The 23534-nt window shown below is 38.6% G+C and overlaps 1 protein-coding gene across 1 annotated transcript; it reads right to left on the reverse strand.

The window, feature by feature from the left end:
• Positions 1-2935: 2935 nt before the first annotated feature.
• On the reverse strand, positions 2936-23453 carry LOC100925550 (cytochrome c oxidase assembly protein COX15 homolog). The gene is made up of 9 exons (XM_031956238.1): positions 23270-23453; positions 21986-22176; positions 21118-21240; positions 20192-20378; positions 17009-17176; positions 8967-9048; positions 7979-8133; positions 5194-5307; positions 2936-3373 (listed from the first exon to the last, which is right to left on the reverse strand). The coding sequence occupies exons 1-9, from the start codon at positions 23351-23353 to the stop codon at positions 3242-3244; spliced, it is 1236 nt and encodes a 411-aa protein (XP_031812098.1). The 5' UTR covers positions 23354-23453; the 3' UTR covers positions 2936-3241.
• Positions 23454-23534: the final 81 nt, after the last annotated feature.

The following is a 23534-nucleotide window of genomic DNA, read 5'->3' on the forward strand; positions in this document are numbered from 1 at the left end:
CAAGGTTCAGTGGCCCCCATTTTTAGTGGAGTTTGACATCACCGGTGTAGTGGGGGACAGCTGGGCTGGAGGCTTGCAAGACCAGGGTCACATCAGTTAAGTGACACCTCCCTCACGTAAGTCACAGATCCTTGCATTCTTGGATCTAGTCTCAAGAAGAGTTTGTTTAGCCCCTTGGAAGCTGGCTGCTGAGTCACGTGGGGCTTCTGGAAATAATGCGTGTAGCTCTGCTAAAGGGGCTTCATAATGAACCAAATGGCAAACTTCCATATTTTTGGCACAAAATCTGATGGGTAAAGGTACCCAAATACTAATTTTTTACTAATGATTTAGGTTGAGGGAATGTAGCTAAAACATCAAAGGAGTCAGTAATCCTACAAAGAAGGAACTATATTCACAATGACAGCTGTAAAACTCAAGTGGAAAATAAAACTTTTAAAATGAAAGAAATTGATCAGAATAAATGCTATTTAAGAAAATAGATTCTAGTGGAGAGGCAGGCGCTAAGAAAGCTGGAAAAGAATATGGCAGATGAAGTCAATGTCATTTCAGGTCACCCAAGTCAGACATTCAAACAGAAGGCCAAGCAATCAGGGAGGGCTTGCAAGGGCCAGAGTCACGCAGTCTAGCCTCTGGAAACCCCGGACAGAAAAGCAGTTTTGCTAGGGTAGGTGTGTGGCAAGTGCCAGCCTCTCAAGGAAAACCCAGGCTTCCCAACCGGAAGCCGCCTCCTTCCCTCTCTACCATGCTGAGCACACACACAAAAGGGGCAAGAATCCTCAGAACCCAGAGGGTGCTAAAGCCCGCTCAAGAACCAAACAAGCTTGAGAAGCCCAAGGTTGCAGTCGTGCAGACACGTGGGCCTGAGGCCTGATTTTGTCACAAATTGTCTGGCCTTGGACTTCCCTTCCCCTCTCTGGGGACGACCATTTCAAAAAACCAAACCCTCAAAACTGCCCAGAAGGGAGACCCTGCTTCTCCAACGCAATGAATCTCCTGCAGCATCCACAAGGCACTCTCTACATAGGCCCGTCCTCTTCAACACTTGAGCACCCGAAGCTTTGACGACTTATCACAGCAAAGTGAAGAGAGCTGTGCAGGAAGGCCTGGGAGCAAGTGCTGCCTTTTCTTCTCCACGTTCGAGGCCCCCAAGTTACAAAGAAGGGCTGACCCACCCTGGTGGAGGGAGGTTCCACACCAGGTGTCCCCTGCACCAATGAGATTCCTGGAATCTGGAGGCTGAGATCCCATCCTTGGGATTCTGGTTCAGTCTTATACTATGTCTATGAGGCATCACAAAGCTGATCCTGGGAAAACTGTGACATGCAAAGCTTTTTAAGGATCCCCTACACAACCCCCCCCCCCCCCCCCCCCCCCCCCCCCCCCCGAATAAAAATCCCATCACTTTACTTAGGTTAAAGAATCACTATTTAAGATGTTACATTACCTAGGGTAACATGCTAACAGTATGTTTATATGGAATCATATACAGAATTTTAAAGTAGGAAGGGATTTAAAATCTTCATTTTAAAAACTGGAGCTAGTGAGGCAAGGGTATGGCCAACATGGCACAGCTGGGACTAGAATCCTTATGTGCTGATTTTAAGCCATTTTGCTTTTGCATCTCCTATGATAAACCTATCAGCGACATCAGTCAGGAGATCTGAAGGAATGCAAGACAAGAATGGAGGAAATGTCAATGAGAAAAGTTACTTCCCTTGGGGGCTAAAGGAGTAGCTTGAGAAGTTGCTTAAATAATAAATATAAATACTTCACATGTTGTTTTCCTATATGTCATATGACTAAATCAGAATCAGGTTCTTTTAAAATAGTATTTTATTTTTTTCACCAATTACATGTAAAAATAACAATTTTTAAGTTTTAAGTTCCACATTCTATCCTTCCCTTTCTCTTTTTCCCTCTCCCTGAAATGGTAAGCAATCTGGATATACAGTGTAATCATGTAAAATATTTCCATATTAGGCATTTTGTACAAGAAAACTCAAACCAAAAAAAAAAAAGAAAAAATGAAAAAATGAGTATCCTTCAGTCTGTATTCAAACAACATCAATTCTCTCTCTGGATATGTACGGTGATTTCCATCATGAGTCCTTTGGGAATGGTTTGTCTTGCTGAGAATAGCCAAATCCTTCACAATTCTGTACACTGCAACAGTAATATTGTTATGTTGCAATGTTATTCTGGTTCTGCTCACTTTACTTTCCATCAATTCATGAGGTTTTTTTGAATGCTCATCATTTCCTAAAGCACAATAATATTCCATTACAATCATACACCACAACTTGTTCAGGCACTCTTCCTTCAACTGATGGGTATCTCCTCACAATGTCTATTTCTTCAGAGGTGTCCATCAATCAGGGAATGGCATAAGTCGTGGTATGTGGATATAATAGAATAGTTCCATAAGAACTGATGACTGGAAAGATTTACACGAATTGATGCTGAGTGAAGTGAGCAGAACTAGGAGAATACTGCACACAGTAACATCAATATTGTGCAAATAATGAACTGTGATAGATTTTGCTCTTCTCAGCCATACAATGACCTAAGGCAATTCCAAAAGACTCATGATGGAAAATATTGTCCAAACCCAAAGAACTATGGAATCTGAATGCAGATCAAAGTACACTATTACCATTTTTTGTTTGTTTCTTCTTTCATGTGGTTTTCCCCTTTTTTCCATTCTTCTTTAACAACATGACTGACATAGAAATATATCTAATATTATTGCATATAGCCCATATCAAATTGCTTGCCATACCCGGGGAGGGAAGGAAGAACAGAAGAAAAAAAATGAAAATCTAAATCTTATAAAAGTAAATGTTGAAAACGAATAAATAAAAAAGAAAGAAAATTTCCTTATTTTAGTTCCCACAAAAGGAACTACTATAGTTTTGTACGTTTGTACAAAAAGTTTTTTTTTTCCTTCCCTCCCTCCCAACTCTGAGACACAGACCTATCAGTGGTATTGCTGTATCAAAAGAATCAGAGTAGTGAAAGTTGGAAGGGATCTTAATAGCACATTAAAAAGCAAGTGACAACTTATGGAAGAAGAGTAGTTTGTTTAGTCTGAAAAAGAATCCTCAGATCAGTAACTTCATTCTTGATCTTCTGATCTGTCTACCACATCAATTCTTTAATTCAACAGGAGGGAAGCCTCATGCCCTCTACAGAGCTCTCAAAAGCCTGGGAAGAGTCCAGAAAAATACCTGCCTGGGCATTACTTTGGGATTCGCCTCAGTTCGTTCATAAGCCAAAGGGCAATGCTGAGCAAAGCGAGGGACCCTGACTGGTGAACTGCAGCCAAAGGAGTTGGAACATACGTTAGTAGAGTACTAATGCCCAAGGCCACCTGTTGGAAAAAAAAAAAAAAAAAAAAACGACAATGAGTGAGAATAGTAATTATAGTGATCATTAAAAAATATATATAGCTAGCCAAAATAAGGTTCTATATTTCCACTTGTTCTCCCATTAGTATTAAAAGTAAAATAAAGTGGGAACATCTCATAATAATTCCTAGCATGTAAACAAGCTACATCCATGGAAAACAAAAAAGAAAATAAATATAAAGAATACAAAGACACAACAGGAGGAACAGAGATACAATGCCAAATGCTCCTTCATTTTGGGTAAAAGAAAGTGTTGAATGACTTAGTCCTATGAGTATGAGAGATCTGTCTGTGGTAACACCTGTAACATAATTGTTGGGTTGGTATAGTGACTGCCAGACCTGGAGTGAGGAAGACTTATCCTTAAGTTCAAATTTAGCCTCAGACACAAGTGGTGTAACCCTGGACAACTCACTTCACCCTGCTTGCCTCAGTTTCCTCATCTGTAAAATGAGGTGGAGATGATAATGGCAAACCAACTACAGTATCTCTGCCAAGAAAACCGCAAACAGGGTCACAGAGTCCTATGTGACTGAAAAATACCTGACCAACACCACTGATAGTAGGGCCAATGAATTAGAGTTGGAAGGGGCTTCATAGATTACCTGAACTAACTTTATTTTATACATAATAATTTCCCTGGTCCTGGGGAAAATCCAGACAAAAGAGATGCAGAATGACATAGTGAAAAAGATGTAAGCCCGGGGAGTCAATTCCCAGCTCTGCTTCTTCCTGCTTTGGCCTTCGCCAGTTACTGATGTCTCTGGATTTCCATTTCTTCAGTTACAAAAAGAGTAGGGCTCTATGACCTCTACGGTCTTGCTCACCTCGCTCTAAATGCAAGCAGGCAATCTTCCACCAATCCTTCCAAGATCTGCGATTTTGTCAGCATGAATAGTCCCTCTATCTACACATTAGCCCTTCACAAGTTGAATAATCTTTGAGAATTTCTGTATATAAAAATGTTAGTCCCCCCTAGGCTACCTAGGTAATAAGCCCCTCCAAAGGCATCTAGGTTAATCCAGACAAACCACAGACCATCTGTCACTGGCCCATACCCAAAGCCTATGCAGTCTGGTAAAACCTACATTGGCCGGCTTTGTCAGTAACAAACAGTCCAGCGTCACCTTGCCATGATGAAGAATTGGGGTGGGTCTTAGAAAGCTCTTTAATGGAAATAAACATTCACAAGCCCTTGGACAAGGCCATCCTTTATCACATAATTCCAAGATCTCTGTTGCTCTTCATTATAGGACAGAAAAGCTCCGAGCTATGAGTAGAACACATTGTGGCATCAAGGACACACTCAGATTAAAAGATGTAATATAATGGGAAAAAAAAAAACCACTGAACTCATTATTTAAGCCCTGGCCATCTACTTACCAGATCCAAGACTGTGGTCAAGTCACTAGCCTCAGTTTCCCCATCTGTAAATGGGGAACCTATCCTACTGTTATGTCACAGGTTTGTTTGTGAAGATCAAATGAGATAATGTAAGCAATGTGCTTTTATTACAACATACAGCTTATGCAATAAGCTATATATAAATAGCAATTATTATCAATATCATTAAAGGATTATAGGATCAAGAGTTAGAAGGGTCCTTTAGTCCACATTTACATGAACACTCTCATTTTACAGATGAGTAACTAAGGCAATGAAAGCCAAAGGCATGGTCACAAAGGCACTAAAAGCAGAGTCCGAATTTAAATTCAAATTCTTCTACCTTCAATCCAGTGTTCTCCCCAACATAACCATGAGAATTAAAGCAATCAATACATACCTGTGCATAGGCCACAGCCAGCAATGTTGTCACTGCCATTTTGGCCCTTCGAGGAAGAGGGATTCTCCTGGAGAAGAAGTAAAGTCCAGTAATGGCTGTGACTGTAGCGATTCCCTACAAGAAAGAGTAAGCCAATCAGTGTTTCTAGTAAGAAATAATGACTGTTCCCCAATTGCTACCTTCCACCCCTTACACTCAATAAAAATATACATTGTTTTCTGGCATATTACTAATGCCTACCTATAAAGACTTACAGACCAAGAGATAGAACTGTTTCCAATGGAGACGCTTTCCCCCCCAAAATCTGGGTAAAGTTGTCATCTTCATTCACTATCATCTAATAGTGTTAAAAATGCCAGCTATACAAGATAATTGTATAAATATGTACGCCTATATTGGATTTACATATATTTTTACCATGCTTAACATATATTGGATTACTTGCTACTAGAAAAGGAGGTGGGAGAAAGGGAGGGAAATTGGAACACAAAGTTTGCAAGGGTCAATACTGAAAAATTACCCTAGCATATTTTAAAAATAAAAAGCTTCAATTAAAAAAATAATGCCAGCTATAGCAACAAGGAAAAAAAAAAAAAAACAGAATAAACATTGCAAAGAAGAAGCAAAATTATCTCTATTTATAGATCATATAGGAGGGTTTGTTTAGAGAAGCCCAGAAATTCAGTGAAAAAATTAAGAAAAATAATTAGCACTCAAATGGATCTGTGACCTTATTGATTTGGATGTCCTCTCAATGACTCGCCTATGCTGTCTGCCCCAAAATTTTCTACAAAAATTAACTGAAAGGCTCCCTTTTCTCCTGACATTGTGAAGACCCCAATCGCCGGGGATCTTGAATTATCTCCTGCTATTCTTCCTTCTCACTACATGACCAGTCCATCTTCTTTTTCAATCAGAGAAATCCCTGATGACATCTTTAATAGTTATGCTCTGGACTTACATGAACTGATGCTGAGTGAAATGAGCAGGACCAGGAGATCATTATATACTTCAACAACAATACTATATGATGATCAATTCTGATGGACATGGTCATCTTCAACAATGAGATGAACCAAATCAGTTCCAATAGAGCAGTAATGAATTGAACCAGCTACACCCAGAGAAAGAACTCTGGGAGATGACTATGAACCACTATATAGAATTCCCAATCCCTCTTTTTGTCCACCTGCATTTTAGATTTCCTTCACAGGCTAATTGCACACTGCTTCAAAGTCCGATTCTTTTTGTACAGCAAAATAACTGTTTGGACATGTATAAATAAATTGTATTTAACTTATACTTTAACATATTTAACATGTATTGGTCAACCTGCCATCTGGGGGAGGAGGTGGGGGGAAGGAGGAGAAAAATTGGAACAAAAGATTTTGCAATTCTCAATGCTGAAAAATTATCCATGCATATATCTTGTAAATAAAAAGCTATAATTAAAAAAAAGAAGAAAAAAATAGTTATTCTCTGAAGGTCCTTATTTGTCAGGTTTCAATATGTTCACATCTACCACATACCTCACCATCACCCTTTGTAATGTCTCCTTTGACTTTTTCTGAGACTAAGCCATATTGTGCAGCCACATAACATGTAGGATTATCCATTTGTATGTGTATGTATGCAAGCATATGCATTGTATATGAACATACAGACATACATATGTGTATGTACATAGGTATGTAATCATAGGCAGGTACAAATACATTCACAGGAGGTTTAATTGTATATGAATATGTATACCTATATACATGTATGGTATATACGGATGTATGAGCATATACACACATATATACCTGCTGGTATAGATAGTACAAATGGACAAAAGTTTAAGACCAAAATTTAATGTGAGGACAGTGGAATGGAATTGCCAAGTTCCTTTGATTACTCCAAACTTCTGGAAATAAAAGTCAATCTTTTTAGTCTCAGTACTCCACTGGTTTGTGTACATGGTTATAAGACACTGTATAATACTACAAAATAATTAATACCTTCAGTAAAGTATTAGATGGAGTTATAGAAATTATTAGCCTATTTTTGTGCCCAAGAAGGAGAGATACAAAGAAAAATTTCATCAAAATAACATATATAAAATATTTGGCTGTTAACCTACTATGACATTCACAGGAATTATATAACTACCAATATAAAACATTCTTTACAAAAATAAAAGATTCTAAAGCTCTCTGCCAATATTTATACTTTTAATTTTTTGCCTTACCCTTTTCACATTCTGTCTCATTCAATTCAATTCAATTCAATAAACCTCAGTGGGCCAGGTAGTGTGCTAGGCCTCGAGTTCACAACACCACTACCAATGACAAATAATCCTTTCTCAAGAAGTTTACATTTCACATGCCATTAGATTGCAAGTTCCTTAAAGGCAAAGAAGACTGTATGGTATTCTAATGGTGCCTGCCAAATACCTCCATTAGAATAGTGCTTAATAAATGTTCAAATCTTTGTTCCTTGAGGGTGAAGAGTATTGTTTTTGTATTCTTAGTGCTAGTATAGTAAACTCTCAAAAAATATTTGATGAATTGAATTGAATTGAATTGAATTGAATTGAATTGAATTTCTGGGTGTGGTAGCTAGTGGACTGAGTGCATATCTACACTAACTGTTACAGAGACAGGGAGGGAAGAAGAAGGGGAGCCCACTAGGCTAAACCATTCCAAGCCAAAAATGGAGCAGGTCAAAGGACCTGTGCTGATCTGAGTGGGACTAGGCCTGTGACCAGCCCCTGAACTTCCTGCTTCCTTTTAGATAAACATACCAGGACTCGATGATCAAACTGCACCATGGTTGGATTCTCAAAGACATTTCTAAGAACTGGAGAGAAGGTAAAGAGATCTTCTGGGATCCAGTGGTCTCCCATCTTAGGAAAGGAGTTGTATACAAGTCCAGCATCCAGGCCTGCCACAAAGGCTCCTACAGTTCAGGATAAATTAAAAAACTCAAAATAAGAAAGAAGCTAACAAATATAACCTTTTACACATAAAAAAATAGAATATCTTTTACACATAAAAAGCAAATATAACATCTTTTACAATTCACCACAAAATATGCTATAATTTTTTTTTTTTTTTATCCTGGTGCCACAAAGAAGAAAAAATAAAAGTGATAGAGGTTTTCTGGTAATCCAAAGGCATTTGTTAAGCACTTACTATGTGTCAGGCACTGTGTTAGCCTTTTATTTCAATGGAGAAAACACAGATACATAACATAGTGCACAAAAAAGTAACAGCCAGGTGAGTAGCATGTGTATAAAAAGCTCAAAAAGGGAGGGTTTTATATTTTTTATTTATATTTTTTGCAGTTTTATATTTATTGCAGCAGCAATAGAGTGCCCCAGGAATTCATTGATTAGGAGCAACATCTGCTCTTTAGGAAACTCCTTTTGTAGAATGGTGTTCCATGTGAATAATACATTTAAGAAAAGCTTAGTCAAAATTATTGATTACACATTCAAAATTGGTTTGGTAAAGTGAAGCTAGGAATAACTATGGTATCTCTATCTTCTCAGGGATGAAAGCAATGCTTCCTCAGGAAAACATCCTTCAGAGCACTGAGATTTCATCAATTACGTTTTGAAGTGACAAAAGACTAGCAAATTAAAGATGGAGAAATGCAGACTCACATCTGAGAATTTGAGGACAGAAAATAGAGACTGAAGAGATAGATGAACTAGGAAAGGAATAAGAATCAAGAGAAGATCACAGGATGAATAATGGTACCATTCATCTGATAACAAGATCTCATACCTGAAAGAGCTGTAAGGAAAACCAGGCCTGCTGTCCCATGAGCAAATCGCCTCAGCTGCAAGAGCTTTCGGGTTTCTGGCAACTGTGTAACATAAAGAAGATGAATTACTTAAATGATACTGCAAATTTGGAACTATGCTCAAAAAGTTACCCAATTGCCTACCTTTGACCCAGCAGTGTTTCTACTGGATCCCAAAGAGATCTTAAGGAGGGAAAGGAACCCACATGTGCAAAAATGTTTATGGCAGCCCTGTTTGTAGTAGCCAGAAACTGGAAACTAAGTGGATGCCCATCAGTTGGAGAATGGCTGAATTCTGGTACATGAATGTTATGGAATATTATTGTTCTGTAAGAAACGACCAGCAGGATGATTTCAGAGAGGCCTGGAGAGACTTACACGAACTGATGCTGAGGAAAATGAGAACCAGGAGATCATTACACACGGCAACAAGACTATATGATGATCAATTCTGATGGACGTGGCTCTCTTCAACAATGAGATGATTCAAACCAGTTCCAATTGCTCAGTGACGAAGAAAGCCATCTACACCCAGAGAGAGGTCTGAGTGTGGGCCACAACATAGCATTTTCATGCTTTCTGGTGATGTTTGCTTGGATTTTGTTTTCCTTCTCAGGCTTTTTTTTTTCTTTCAAGATCCGATTTTCCTTGTGAAGCAAAATAACTGTATAAATATGTATACATATATTGGATTTAAAATATATTTTAATATATTTAACATGTATTTGACTACCTGCCATCTAGGGGAGGGAGTGGGGGGAAGAAGGGAAAAATTTGGAACAGAAAGTTTTGCAAAGGTCAGTGTTGAAAAATTACCCATCCATATGTTTTGTAAATGAAAAACGTTAATAAATGATACTGCAAGGTAACATATTTTTTCCCAAATCAAATAAAAATAAATGAATAAAGACAACTAAGTGTCTAGCTCAAGAAGTTAAAATGTTTTACAATGTTTGAAGAGATCTGTCCTAAGAGATAAGGCTATTTTATGTAGCATACACTAAATACTAAACAAGTCTGGATAAGTTAAATATTTACTAGATGAGCACTGACAAGGTGCTAACAGAATAAAAATGAGTCTCTATGTCTATTCCAGTTTTCTCTTTTCTTTAAAAAAAATATTAAATACTGAACCTAAATCCCCTCAAAAAGAGTATTTTCACACATGTAGCAGAACATAAAAAGAAGACTGTATATAAACATGTGAATCTTCAGGTCATTTTTCTTGCAATTTTAGAAAGTATATAACAAATTTCACTTTATTTTTGAAATCTCTTGTTTGGGACTCCTTTTATCCTTAGGTTCACTTCTGTGCTTTTTTTTTTTTTTTTTGGAGGCAATTGGGGTTAAGTAACTTGCCCAGGGTCACATAGCTACGAAGTATTAAGTGTGTGAGGCCATATTTGAACTCGGGTCCTTCTGACTTCAGGGCCAGCATTTTATCCACTACACCATCTAGCTGCCCCCAAGGTCTATACATTTTAAGTAATGTTTCAAAAGCCTTTAGGGAAGGGGGGAGGGAGGAGTTATCACTACTGCTAATCTTTCACCACATTCCCAACTGCTCCTCCAATTGAGAACAGAAATCCCTTGTAATAAGCATTGACAAGCAAAATGAATCATCACAGAGACCATGTCTAAAAATGTATGTTTATTTTTGTACCCTGATTTCATCATCTTTCTGTTAAGAATAAATGAAAAAAAAAAAAAAAACATTTGTCAAGCATTTACTAAAGGACAAAGCACTGAGCTAAGTGTTGGGGACAGGAATAGAAAAGTACGATAGTCCCAGCTCTCACAGAGCTCACACTCTAACGGGGAAGATAACACATATGAAAGGTCTCAGCTGCAAGTAAGATGGAGAGTCTCCATGGTCATTACAATATAAGAGCAAACAAGGCTTTTTGACTTCAAGTCTGATGCTCCATCAACTGTGCCGCCTTACTGCCTCAGATACTTCAAAAGAAACATTTTTAAAAATAAAAAGAATAAAAAACTGCACAGCAGAGTACAAAAAAAAAACCTACAAGGAAACCAAGAAAAGTCGGACAGATCTGAACATGATGTCTAGTATTTATTATTTAGGTTTGCTTGAAATGAAGATTTATCTTTTGAATCTTGTGTTCTGCTGTGTACATGGCTATATTTTTTCCTATTTTCCACTTGATTAAAATAAATAAAAAGATTTAAAAATTAAAAAAAAAAAAAACAATATAAGAGCAAAGCAGTTTTTAATGCCTCTTTTTTTCTGTCATTCTCACTGATAAAATGACATGTTTTCAAGACTGAGCCATTTGACAGGGCCAAGACAAGGAGCATGACTGTAACTTCTGCAGGAGTGGTTGCTGGGCTCCATCTTTAGAGGCTGATTCCCAGAATGGTAGTTGTGAATGGTGCGTGAGACCTAGCACATTGCTACTCCCCAGGCTCTTGGTCTGTCCATCAGGATCTGAGGGGAGATGGTGGTCCGGAGGGTACTTTGTAGTTTGACTTGCCTGGCACCAGCTGCCCTCTGTACCTCCCTCAGGATTCCTTGCCTTGGTACTTGAGCAATGCTAGCCAACCTGTCTTGTGAATGGCACTTGATAGGAATAGCAGGACCCTTTTCCACAAAAGGTGTTTCTCTAGATGATTACCAGTGAGTGCTGACAGGGACAACATGCTTCATCCTCCATGTTCTGGTGCAGAAATTTCACTGACCAGAGTTCTTAAAGCTTCCAAAGTTGGTTTTTGTTTCTTTACAACTTTTCTGTCTTTGTTGATGCCTTTTTGGTGCTGCTTACTTTACTCAGCATCAATTTACTTTCAATCCTTTTTCACATCAATCCTCTTTCATCAATTCTCATGGCAAAATCATATTTCATCACATTCATATGCCACAAATTTATTCAGTCATTCCTCAATTGATGGGCATTCCCTTCAACTCTAGTTCTTTTCTTTCTTTTTTTTAATCCTACCTTCAGAATTAGGAGTTTTGCTTTGTTTGCGACTATTCTCTCTGGTATTAGATAAAACTTATACATTTTTATACAATCAAAATCAATGCAGCTAAAACTAGAAAGGAAACAAATGGTTCAGTCATTTCATCATGACTGCTTCTTTATGACTCCATTTTTGAGTTTTCTTGGCAAAGATCCTGGAGTAGTCTGCTCCTTCCTTCTCCAGCTCATGACAGAAAAAATTGAGGCAAAAAGGGTTAAGTGACTTGACCAGGATAATGCAGCAGATATTGTCTGAAGCCAGATTTGAACTCACAAAGATGAGTTTTCCTGATTCCAGAGCTATATCCATGTTGCCACCTAACTGCCAAAGAAACAGGTAATGGGGATGGAAGACTTGGGGCAGATCTGTGCAGCAAGTTTCATTGATAAGAATCTCATGGGGAGGATTCTGGGAAGATGGCGGAGTAGATTGGTAAATTTAAAGCTTTCCCACCTTCCCCACAAATAGAAGAAATTTGTGCTTCAGGGTAAGCAAGGACTGGTAAAAAACCAAGAAGAATTGGGGCAGAACAGGGGTCCTTCTGATACAACTCAACAAGATCTGAAGAAAGACTTCAAGCTGGGGCTTAACCTGTTTGAAGTGCAACCTCCCCTAGCTCTACAGAAAACACCCAAGTGGAGATCCCTCAGCTAGGTTGTGGCTGGAGCCTCAGCAGGAACCACACAGACTTTCACTTCCTCAGAAGGTCCCAAATAAAGAACCAGCACCTGGTGAGCACAGAAGAAGCAGGGCAGGGGCACTGCTGGCTGCAGGTACTTGCAGGAAGGGGTAGCTCTTGGTTTGAGGTTCCTGGTTAGAGGTAAGAGCTGAGGTGAAGCCAGAGGCACCATCCCCCCAAACCATGATTAGACTATTAACATTAATACTCTTATAAAAAAAAAAAATGGACTGGCAAAGAAAAAAGAACCCTACCACTGGAACACATTATAGGAACAGGGAAGACTGGGATTCATCTTCAGAGGATGTTTTAGCTTAAAAAAAAAAAAAAAAAAAGCTTCTACTGCAAAAAAGTAAGGTGAAATGGCTCCCTGCCCAGACAGAATTTACTGAAGAACTCAAAAGTCAAATGAGACATTAAGGAAAAACTTAATAAAAAAAAATTAAAACCATCCAAGAAAAACAAGATTATAAAAAAAAGTTAACTAATTAGAAAAGGAGGTATATACTACATATACACTAATACCATCTAACTGCCCCTCTGTCAATCTTTCTTTGTTTCATTTTGTTTTGTATTGCTTTTGTTTTCTTTTTGCTTATTCTGTTTCTTTAAATAAAATAAATTTGGGAAAAAACAAAAGAATCTCATTTCCTAGATCTACATGGAACTGATTCAAATATATAAAAATAAAAGCCATTCTCCAATTGATAAATGCTCAACGGCTTCCAGCTAAGCTCTTTTCCTCTGGTTTTTCATGACTGAATCTCTTCCAACCTTTCCGATTCCTTTTTGGATTTCTTTGCTGTATCACCATCCATATCCTGCCACTTTAAGTATAACCCAAAATGTTTTATATTCTTTCCCCTCAGGGGAAAAAAAAGAAAGACTAGCAGAGTAAAGGTAAAAATAGTAATCATTTTATATGTGATGAAGAGGTAGTAGAGGGGGGAAGGAAGGCTCATAGTTCTGAAAATCTATTCACACCAGGAATGGGTTCAATAGGTAACAATGCATATATACAATGAATGGTATAGCACCTTCTAAAATCTATAATAGAATAAGGGGGAGAGATAGGTGGACGCAAAATCAAAGGGTGAGGGAAGAAGAGGGAAGAAGGAGGGATCTCTGGATGGGGGGGAGATTAAGTAATAGTAAGCTATGGAGTAGAATTTAATGAAAGAGCCAGCAGAGATAGGAAAGATGTGTGTGTATGTAGAGTACAGAGTGAGTGTGTGTATGAATATAGACAGATATAGATATATCTACATATTATATATCTTTTCTTAACTGTAGCTTGCTTAGGGGTGATGGGACAATGAAAGGGAGATGTGTAGACACACATGGGTGTATGTATATATCTATATCTACATATCTATAAATATAACCTTTCTTAACTATAGCCTTAACTGTAGGGGTAGAGAGGCATGAATGGGGGGGGGGGAGGGGGGAGGGGGAGGAAGGAAGAATAAAGTAAATAAGGTACACAGCAGAGAACAAAGAATAATTTACACTCACGAATATAATTTCTTCTACTAAAATATATACTTTTTAAAATTGGCATTTGTTGTTATAGATTTTGAATCCTCCCTGATGTTCTGCTGGGCACATGATAATGCTCTTTTTTGTTTTGTTTCATTTTGTTTTGTATTGCTTTTCTGTTTTCTTTTTGCTTATTCTGTTTCTTTATATAAAATAAATTTGGGAAAAAACAAAAGAATCTCATTTCCTAGATCTACATGGAACTGATTCAAGTATATAAAAATAAAAGCCATTCTCCAATTGATAAATGCTCAACGGCTTCCAGCTAAGCTCTTTTCCTCTGGTTTTCATGACTGAATCTCCTCCAACCTTTCCGATTCCTCTTTGGATTTCTTTGCTGTATCACCATCCATATCCTGCCAGTTTAAGTATAACCCAACCCTCTGCTCTGAGCCTTTTTTCCTTCTTTCTTTTGGCGTCTTCATCAATTCCCATGGGTTTAATTATCTCTTCACAGATGCCTTCAAAAGCTATTTATCTTATATCCAATTACTAATTGCCTGCTAGCTATTTCAGACTTAAAATAATTCATTACATTACATGAACTCAAATCCACTTCTTTTCCTAACTTCCCGATTTCTGTGAAGACCACCATCATTCTTCCAATCTCCCATGTTTGCAAACTAGGAGACAACCTTAGTTACACTTTCCCCCACTCCTCAAATCCTAACAGGCACCAAGTCTTGTCAGTTCCACTTCCATGTACCTTGAACCTTTCCCTTTCTCTCTATTTAAAAAGCCACCACTCCATGCATACCTCAACACCTTGTCTGGACTTAAAACAAAAAGTTTCTTACTGGTCTCTCTGTCTTAAATCTCCCCCTCTCCAATCTATCTTCCATGGCTGACAAAATGATATTCTTGAGATCACAGGTGTGACCACTCTGCGGTTCAAAACACTTCAATGACTCTATTAACCCTGAGCTCAAATACAAATTCCTTTGTCCACCATTTAAAGCTCTTCACACCTGGCTCCAAAGCGACCTTCTAGGTTCCTATGATCCTCTCTTTACAACTAGCCTTTTCCTTCCTTTGTGTCTTGCACAGGCTTTCTGCCCAGGACGAATTCCTTTCCCTGAGCTGTTGTTTATAATCCCTAGTTTCCTTCAAAGTTCAGGCCAGACACCATCTCCTCCCTGGTAGAATGCTTCTTTCAGTTACCTAATCCTGAAGAAAGCAATTATATGTGAACACCTCCATCCTTCTTCCTTTCATTTCTAGGTATATTTTTATATCTATTCCTTCTTCCTTATCGTCTATATTAATCAGAATTTCTCGAATGAGCCAATCAGAAATATCTCTACCTCTCTCAAAAGTTAATTCTCTAATATATAAATTTTCTTGAAATGGAAATTTATTATTTTATACAGAATTCTCATGTTCTGCTATCTACAGGGAAATGTACCCTCACACACACACTTTGTATTTAAATTGAAAAAAATAAAGTTTACAAAAAAAAAAAAAATTTTTTTTTCTCTATGTAATCTTGACCCTGCTTTCTCTTGGCTCTTTTTCACTGTCAAACTCCATCAATTAGTGACTCCACTTCATCTCTCCTTCCTGGTCCATTCCTTAAATACCTCTAATGCTTATGTCTGTACTCAGCTTTCTGTTTTTACTTTTCCTTATAGAGTTTATCCATTCTTATAATTTCAATTATTACTTTAATGGAGATAACCCCATCTGTATCTCTCCCAAGTTCAAGTTCTCAATTTCAAACAACTTTCCTAGATGTTTCAATTTAAAGGCTCTATCATTACCTCAATTACATTCTCATCCAAAGCATATCCAAGGCTTTTTTTTTTGCCACTCTAGGCAGTGACGTGTGTGTGTGTGTGTGTGTGTGTATACAGTATATATATATATATATATATATATATATATATATATATATATACTGCTTTGCTATAGCATATTAGTGTTTACAATGATGAAAAGTGTCATACCTTGGTTTTACATATTAAATTAGTCCAGTATCCTTTAACTAATATGTAGAACACATAATAGTACACCACTGAAGTACTATGCATACATCTAAGTATGTGAGACTTTTCTTATTTTATGTTACCTAATATTCACAAACAAACTTTGCTCTGAATCCTCTTATCTTTCTTCCTTTGGATATCTGAGAACAAGTGCCTGGGATTTGGTGTTTTAGAAAAGAGGTTTTTAACCTAAGGTCCATGGACTTGTTTTTTTTTTTTTTTTTTGTTTTGTTTTGTTTTGTTTTAAACCGTACCTAATTATAAGAAATGAACTGAGCTTTCCTTAGAAAAGAGGTTTTTAACCTAAGGTCCATGGACTTGTTTTTTTTTTTTTTAAACCGTACCTAATTATAAGAAATGAACTGAGCTTTCCTTGTAATCCTATGTATTTATTTGATGCATTTAAAAACAATCATTCTGAGAAGTGGTCTGTAGATTTCCCCCAGATACTGACAAAGAGATGCAGGATCTTAAAAAATTTAAAGAAGCCCTTCCAACCTCATTATCTCAAACTCTGTCTTTCCATCATCTTTAAAGGACTTCACTGTATACTGTAATGCTGATAAAATGTTCTGCCCTTGCATGATTTGTTCTAAGTCTCTTTCAAAAATTATTGGGTCATAGAATTCAATACTCCTTTCATTCTTGGTAACTTCTTGTTTCTAGAACATTGGTAGACTTCTTTATAAGGAAAGCCTCATTTAGGTCAAACAGCATCCATAGTTCACAAACTTCTAAATCGTCAATTAGCCCAGACACCCAGTTCCCTAATACTAGCATCACTTCAAGAATATGAGCAGATGCCAGAATTGTCTGTAGGTTGCAGGCTGTCTTTTACCTTGTCTCGAGGAAGCAAGAGGGAGAGTCCAGTCCACAAGCTGGCACAGTAGAGGACAAGGGCAGAGCCCAAGTGAGCGGCCAGACGATACTGGCTCACCCGAGGGATGTCATAAGAATCTGGCTTTTCTTCTAATCCACTCTTCACCATATACCACCCCAACAGTCCCTAATAACAAATGGAGAGAGAATAAGATATAACATGATTCGAATTAACTACATAGCTATATACTTCCCCACCCTCCATCCACCCCCAAATCAAGCAAGGGCATTGATGTGGTGATATATGGGGTAAGGAGTAACACAACTTGCAGGTCTCTTCCATAAGGGAGAACCCAGCAGAATGAGGCAAGGGTTTAAGAGAGAAAGAAAAAGTAAGAAAAGATAGAATTGGGCAGAATAGGAAAACTGGATGATCTCAGATTTTGCATAGTTTGGACAATCTCAGAAAAGTCCCTCTGATTGGATTAAGGTATGCATGGTAAAACGTAGAAGGCCCTTTTGTTCTAATGAGGTCCCTGAGAAAGAGTCCGTGACAGAATTATTGGGGTTGGGGCAGCAAAGATCATATCATTCTCCCCTCAAAGAACTGGGATCCAAATTCAATTGGAGTTTTGGATGAGGGTCTCATTTTCTATAATTACTTCAGGCTGATAAGGGGTATAGAGCCGGCCCTGGCTAAAAGTCTTATCATAGGAGAATGGAGATGGATGTGAATTACTCCAGAGCAGTATACAGGGTGAGACATACTTTCCAGAGGATGAGGTATGAGTCAATAAAAGGGAAATAATTTAGCTTTATTATGCAATTGTGAGAAATGGATGAGGATTTAGTTTCCACAGTTATGAAAATCAAATTGGAGAAATGAAACAATTAAACTGAAACCCACAAAAGACTGTAATCAGGGATGGAGGTTTTAGATTTGAACAGGAGCCCTCAGGACCTATCTCTTCAGGTTATCTTCCTCCCTTAAAAATGTAAGCTCTTTCAGGGCAGTGAGGTTCATATTCTATAATTTCTGAACACACAATTAACAGAGAGGACTTGCAGGATAGGAAATAAAACACTGCCTTTGGTGTTTCAAAAGTGTATCTACTAACCTAGGCATCCATTCTTGCAATGTAAAATAAATCTTTCCTGCATTCATCAGTTAGTGGAGTTCTTGCTAAGATATTTTCTTTCTTACATAAAGTTCCTGAGGTTTCAGAAATTATCTCATCCCCAAAATAGAGAAATCCTATTCCCCAACATCTATCCACTTTTTTGGTGGCATAACTTTTGAGATGTTTCTCCTCTCATATTTTGAAAATCTAACAGCTCCAGATTTACTTTAGGTCCTATTTCAATAAGGAATTTTGTTTCTACTTTTATTCCTTTCTTTCTGGCATAAAAACCATATTATTAAAGGCAATTACCAGCTCAAATGATTTTAATGGACAATGTTCTAGTTGTGAGCTGGCTCCCTAGCTAAAAAGGGGCAGGGCTGTAATATAACCATCCCACCATTGTACATCTTCCACCCTGCTACCTATGCAAAAGATCTCAGGATATAGATTTCAAACAGAAAAGACTTTTAAGAGACCCATCTAACCCAATCCTCTCATTTTGTAGATGAAGAAACTAAGAAGCAAAGTGGCTAAGTGATTTGTTTATGTTCATACAGGGATATGAATAAGTTTCGACTTCAAAAGGTCCTTTTTGTAATTTCTTTCCCCCTTGAAGATAGCTCTTCAGTTCATTACATACACAAAATTATTTTTATATATACAAAAATATATATTCCTAAGAAGCTTTCTGGCATCTTTCCTGGCCTCTCCCTCTATCTTTAACATTCTCATTTCTTATTTTGAAAAGTCATTTCCCCTCTGTCTTTTCCAACTACTCTTCATCTCCTGTCTTTCAGCTGGTTAGTCCTGATGCTCATACCTCCTTTTAGACTTCACTGCTCTGGGCTCATGTTTCAGCAGCTCCAGATGTGCCACACTTCTTTTTAAATGTCCTGACCCAGTTTCCCTAATTGTCCTATTCAGTTACTCTGCCTGAGGTTATAACCATTCCCTCTTAATGTTTGATAAGATAAAAGTCTTTATCCATTTTAGACTTCATTAGAATATCAAGAGCCTCTTGTCATTGTTCTTGTAACCTCATAAAAGAATCTTGTTATCTGATATTCACTGCTGGATTCTTGGAGTCTCCTTCAGCCCTGGGACCAGACATGGATCCATTGGTCCCAGTAAATCTCTCCCATTTAATAAATTATTAAATTGTTCTCTAATCAGTATTCTGCCTCAGTTTTTCCAGCATTACACTGAGACACCAGACACATGTTTTTATCATCTATCATCTTTTTAAGCTCTCACATTTACACTTAAAATGTACATTTAACTGTGGGGAGTCTTCTAAAGCTCTTTTCAGTCAGGAACTTACATAAACCATCTCAATTACTATTTCTCTTCATTTCTCACCTGTCCACAAGCCTCAGGATTTGGCCTTCATTGCCCCCAAAATCTCATCGTTCTTTAGTCCTGGAATATACACTTCTCAGATACCCTTTCCTCTGATTGGGATCCATTTAAGAAGGGAAGCCAGGCCAGCCAACAATTTATTTCCCAATCAGTCCTACTCCTTTGGACTTGGTCGTTTCCCATCCCCCTCCTCTTCCCTTATACCTTCCCCTCTGTTCCCCAGTTTCCTTTTGTATTGTCTTCCACCAATAGTCGTAAACTTCTTGAGTGAAGGACCTGTTTTTCTTTTTGTATTCTCAGTGCCTGACATTGTGATTGGCACACGTAGATGTTTAATAAATATTTACTGATGGAAAGAATGAATAATCTATGTTTATTGCTCAGCTAAATCTCTAACTTTGATCCCTCACCTGTTTTCTAGTTCCTACTTCACCTGGATATCTTTTTAAGGTAACCTCTATCTCCTTTCCCCCTTTACCAAACTCTCTTAACTAATGCCACCCTAGCACAACTTTAAAATATTCTAAGGTGCAGTTATAGGATCACACATGTAGAGCTGGAAGGAACCTAACTTCAACCTCTAGCTATAAGAGGAAATCCTATAGCACAAAGAATGAGTCACAAAACTTGGAAATAGCTTTCTGATTTAGTCAAAATATAGGTCAATTTGTAAGCTCAAGTTGATATTTCTGAGAATTTTTGAATGGTGTGTAACTCACCTGGAAACAGACTAAACCACAGAGGGCAAGAACACGACCTTTCATGCCATGGGTGAGCCAGCCCTTTCTCCAAAAGTAGACAGTGGGAAGGACATATGCTAGGCCCACAATCCGACCCCACATTCTGTGTGAGTATTCCATGTACCAGATAAACTTGAATTCTGCTAATGTCATGTTATGGTTCAAGCTAGGTGAGAGGGAAATCAATAAAAGAGAATAAGAGAATAATTTCTTAGTTAAGTTTAACATGACAAAATAAAAATACAATTACATAGCCTTATAAAATAGGAATACCTTGGTTTTTTTTTCTGAAGCCAAAAGTTACTGCCCCTTGATTAAGAAATTAAACATCAGAGTATATTTTATTTGTCAACAGGTTAACTCTACTTGGTTCTGTGTAAGGCGCACACGCATATTGTGTGTATGTGTGTGTGTACAAAATCAAGCTGCACTAAGAAGTTTAAACCTTCAGAATTCAGGAAGCCAAGTAAAATTAACGATCTAGTATCCCATTTGTTAGTATCTTTAATACAAACAGCATTTTACACATATTTAGGAAAATTCAGTATCTTCAGTGTTCTGCATTCCTCAAAGGAATATCTTAAACTCCTGAAAGACCCTCAAGTCTGTCAGTGATCAAAAGGCTACTTTGAATTTTTAAGTATAATCCAGGGAGCACACAAAGTCTATATTGACAGAATCACATATTTTTAAATATCTGATTATAGGTAATAAACCAGTATTTAAAAAATAAAAAAAGTAATGCAGATTAAGATGTTCCTCCCAAGCCACTGATCTAACTACCGCAATTAAAATGTTCCTATGGGATTTCTGTTTTTGTTTTCCCCTTTACTTTCACTCAACAAACTTAATTCTACTTAATAAACATTTGGTGTCCATTATTAGTTGCAAATTATTGTGCTTACATTTTAAATTCTGGAAACTGCTGGTATTTTTGGAACTCTGCTTCCCATTCTTCTTGGCTTGTGGGTGGTTTCATTCCTTTTATCAAGTGCCAATCTACCATGGAGAGCCCAGACTCTGTCAACCTTAAGATGAAAACAGAAATAGATATTAGGTTACTGGCTTCATTACTTATAAAGGAATAAAAATCTAGATTTAACCTTGCTAAGGATAACATTCTGCTTTCCCTTCTCACTGATTTTTTTTGGTAATTTTCCTTAAAGTCAAAGCATTATTAGGCATGAGTTTAACCCATCTCTTCTCCCATCTTTCTCTTCCTGCTAGTCTTTGACTGGCTCAGTCAACATTAAATCTGTTCCAATGAAATGTATCATTCAGTATAGTTAGAGATTTAGAATTCCAGATCTGAAAAGAGCCTGAGATCATACAGTCCAACCCCTTCATTTGACAGATGAGGATACTAAGGCCCAAGAAGTTTTCATAATTTGCCCATGTTAATGGCAGTGTCCCATATCCTATTTTTGAATTTTGTACTCTTTTCACTCTGCATTATTGTGCTCTAGAAAAAGGTATCAGAATCATTTGTTGTAGACTCATTTCAGTTGCATCCAACTTTGGGATCCCATTTGGAATTTTCTTCGCAAAGATGCTGAAATGAGTTGACATTTCCTTCTCCAGCTAATTTCTCTGATGAAGAAACTGAGGCACAGGGTTGAATGACTTGCCCAGATTCACACAGTTAATGTCTGGGGCTGCATCCAGACTCATGTCTTCTAACAGTTTATCCACTGTACCACCAAACTGACCCCCATCAAAATTATTGGTGCCTAATTTTACTGATTGGCAGAAGTTTTATTGAGTACTGCTCACCTAGTCACTCCACCAAGAATCACCGCTCCTGCTACTGTTCCGCTGCAGACCAAGAGCCAACGACCCATAATGCGCTGGGCAGCCTTTGTGGGGACAGACACTGCTCCCCTTCCAGACTGCAAAGCTACTTCAGACAGAGTACTGTGCTGTCTTTGCAAGAGAGAGAGCTTTTGCCCATAATGGCAACCGCACTAAGGACCAAGGGAAGAAATATCATGACTTTAGAATGAAAATAAGATCTTTCTAACATGGCAAAAATTTTACCCTTTGTATGCGTCTATTTCTTATTAATTATAAATTTCTTAAGGACCAGGATCATATTTGATCAAATTCACTAATTACAGTATGGTTTTCAAAGGGCTTTTCTTCACAACTTGGGTCTGGTATGCAGCAGCTGGATTTGTAATCAGGAAGATCTAGACTCAAATCCTACGTCAGACACTTATTAGCCATGTAGAACTGGAAAAAACATTTGCCCCCCCCCCCCCCTTGAAATTCTGAGCTCTTTATCTAGATCCTATGAAGTCAGAACTGGGATGCAGTCATTTATTTCTGATCATATATCACTAGCAGAAAGCTTAAGGATCGTTCAGTGCAGTTCTCCTTTTTTCAGAGCAAACGAGACTGACCCCTTCAGACTCGTCCATCCCACAAGTTTGTATTAAGTTCCGAGGGTTCCCGGTGCTGTGCTAGGTGCTAGCTCTGTAGTTGGGCAGGGACCAGAGCCCAAGGCTCCCAATTCAATGACTCAAGCACTTGTCTTTGTGTCTTCCCCAGCACCAAGCACAGCACCTTGTACTCATTCACTCAGGAAAGCATTTCTTAAGAGCTGTTCCTTTATGCACAAAAACATGAAGGAAAAAAGCATTAGCCCCCAGTTCAACAACCCTGGGAGGTCATTCCCACTTGAGACTGGAAGACCTTGACACGGAGAGAGGTCGTGATTGGTCCCCGACCTTCCAGACTTCCAGACCCAGGCCCAGCTCCGGCGAAGGGACTCCTAGCGTTGGCATAAAGCTTTATACCCGTCATCCCACGGGATCCTCAAGGAATTAACCTTCTCTTGGGGGACAGAGGCAACATGCGCAGAAAGGGACAAAATACGGGGGCGCGAAATCAGGGCCATCACGCAACAGTGAATGAGGGATTCTGGGGCCCCTCCGCTACCACCTCGGGCGCCACACGGGGGCCCCGTCCTCACGCCCTCCCCCCCTGGCCGACCCGCCTTTCGCTTCTCCCCAAGCCTGCTCTAGCCCTTGGAGAGCCCCGTCGGGGCGCCCCTACCCGGTGAGCTCCCCCAGCAGCCTGCAGCCGGACGCCCGGACTGCCCAGCACCGCTTTCAGAGGAGGAAACAGCAATCGCATCATCGCGCGAGTCTCAAAGTCACAGCCTCGCAGCGGCCTCCCTCGGTCGCCCCACGCCTCCTTCCTCCGAACGAAGACGAGAACTTCCGGGGCGCGCAGACCTCGTAGCCGACGGCTTGTCACGTGATTGCGGACGCAGAGGGTACGTTGCCGGAAATTTGACTCCCGCGCTTGCGCCAATACG

The sequence above is a fragment of the Sarcophilus harrisii genome, chromosome 2 (genome assembly GCF_902635505.1).
Source record: "Sarcophilus harrisii chromosome 2, mSarHar1.11, whole genome shotgun sequence".
Classification (NCBI taxonomy): domain Eukaryota; kingdom Metazoa; phylum Chordata; class Mammalia; order Dasyuromorphia; family Dasyuridae; genus Sarcophilus; species Sarcophilus harrisii.

What these genes read in the sequence shown, in the direction of transcription:
- LOC100925550 (XM_031956238.1), bottom strand. Translation starts at nt 23,353, where the DNA reads ATGATGCGATTGCTGTTTCCTCCTCTGAAAGCGGTGCTGGGCAGTCCG. An exon ending in ATTCTTGGTGGAGTGACTAG is followed by an intron (nt 21,241 to 21,985) that starts GTGAGCAGTACT and finishes TTTCATCTTAAG; the next exon opens with GTTGACAGAGTCTGGGCTCT. An exon ending in AGTTTGATCATCGAGTCCTG is followed by an intron (nt 5,308 to 7,978) that starts GTATGTTTATCT and finishes TCTTTCTTGTAG; the next exon opens with GGAATCGCTACAGTCACAGC.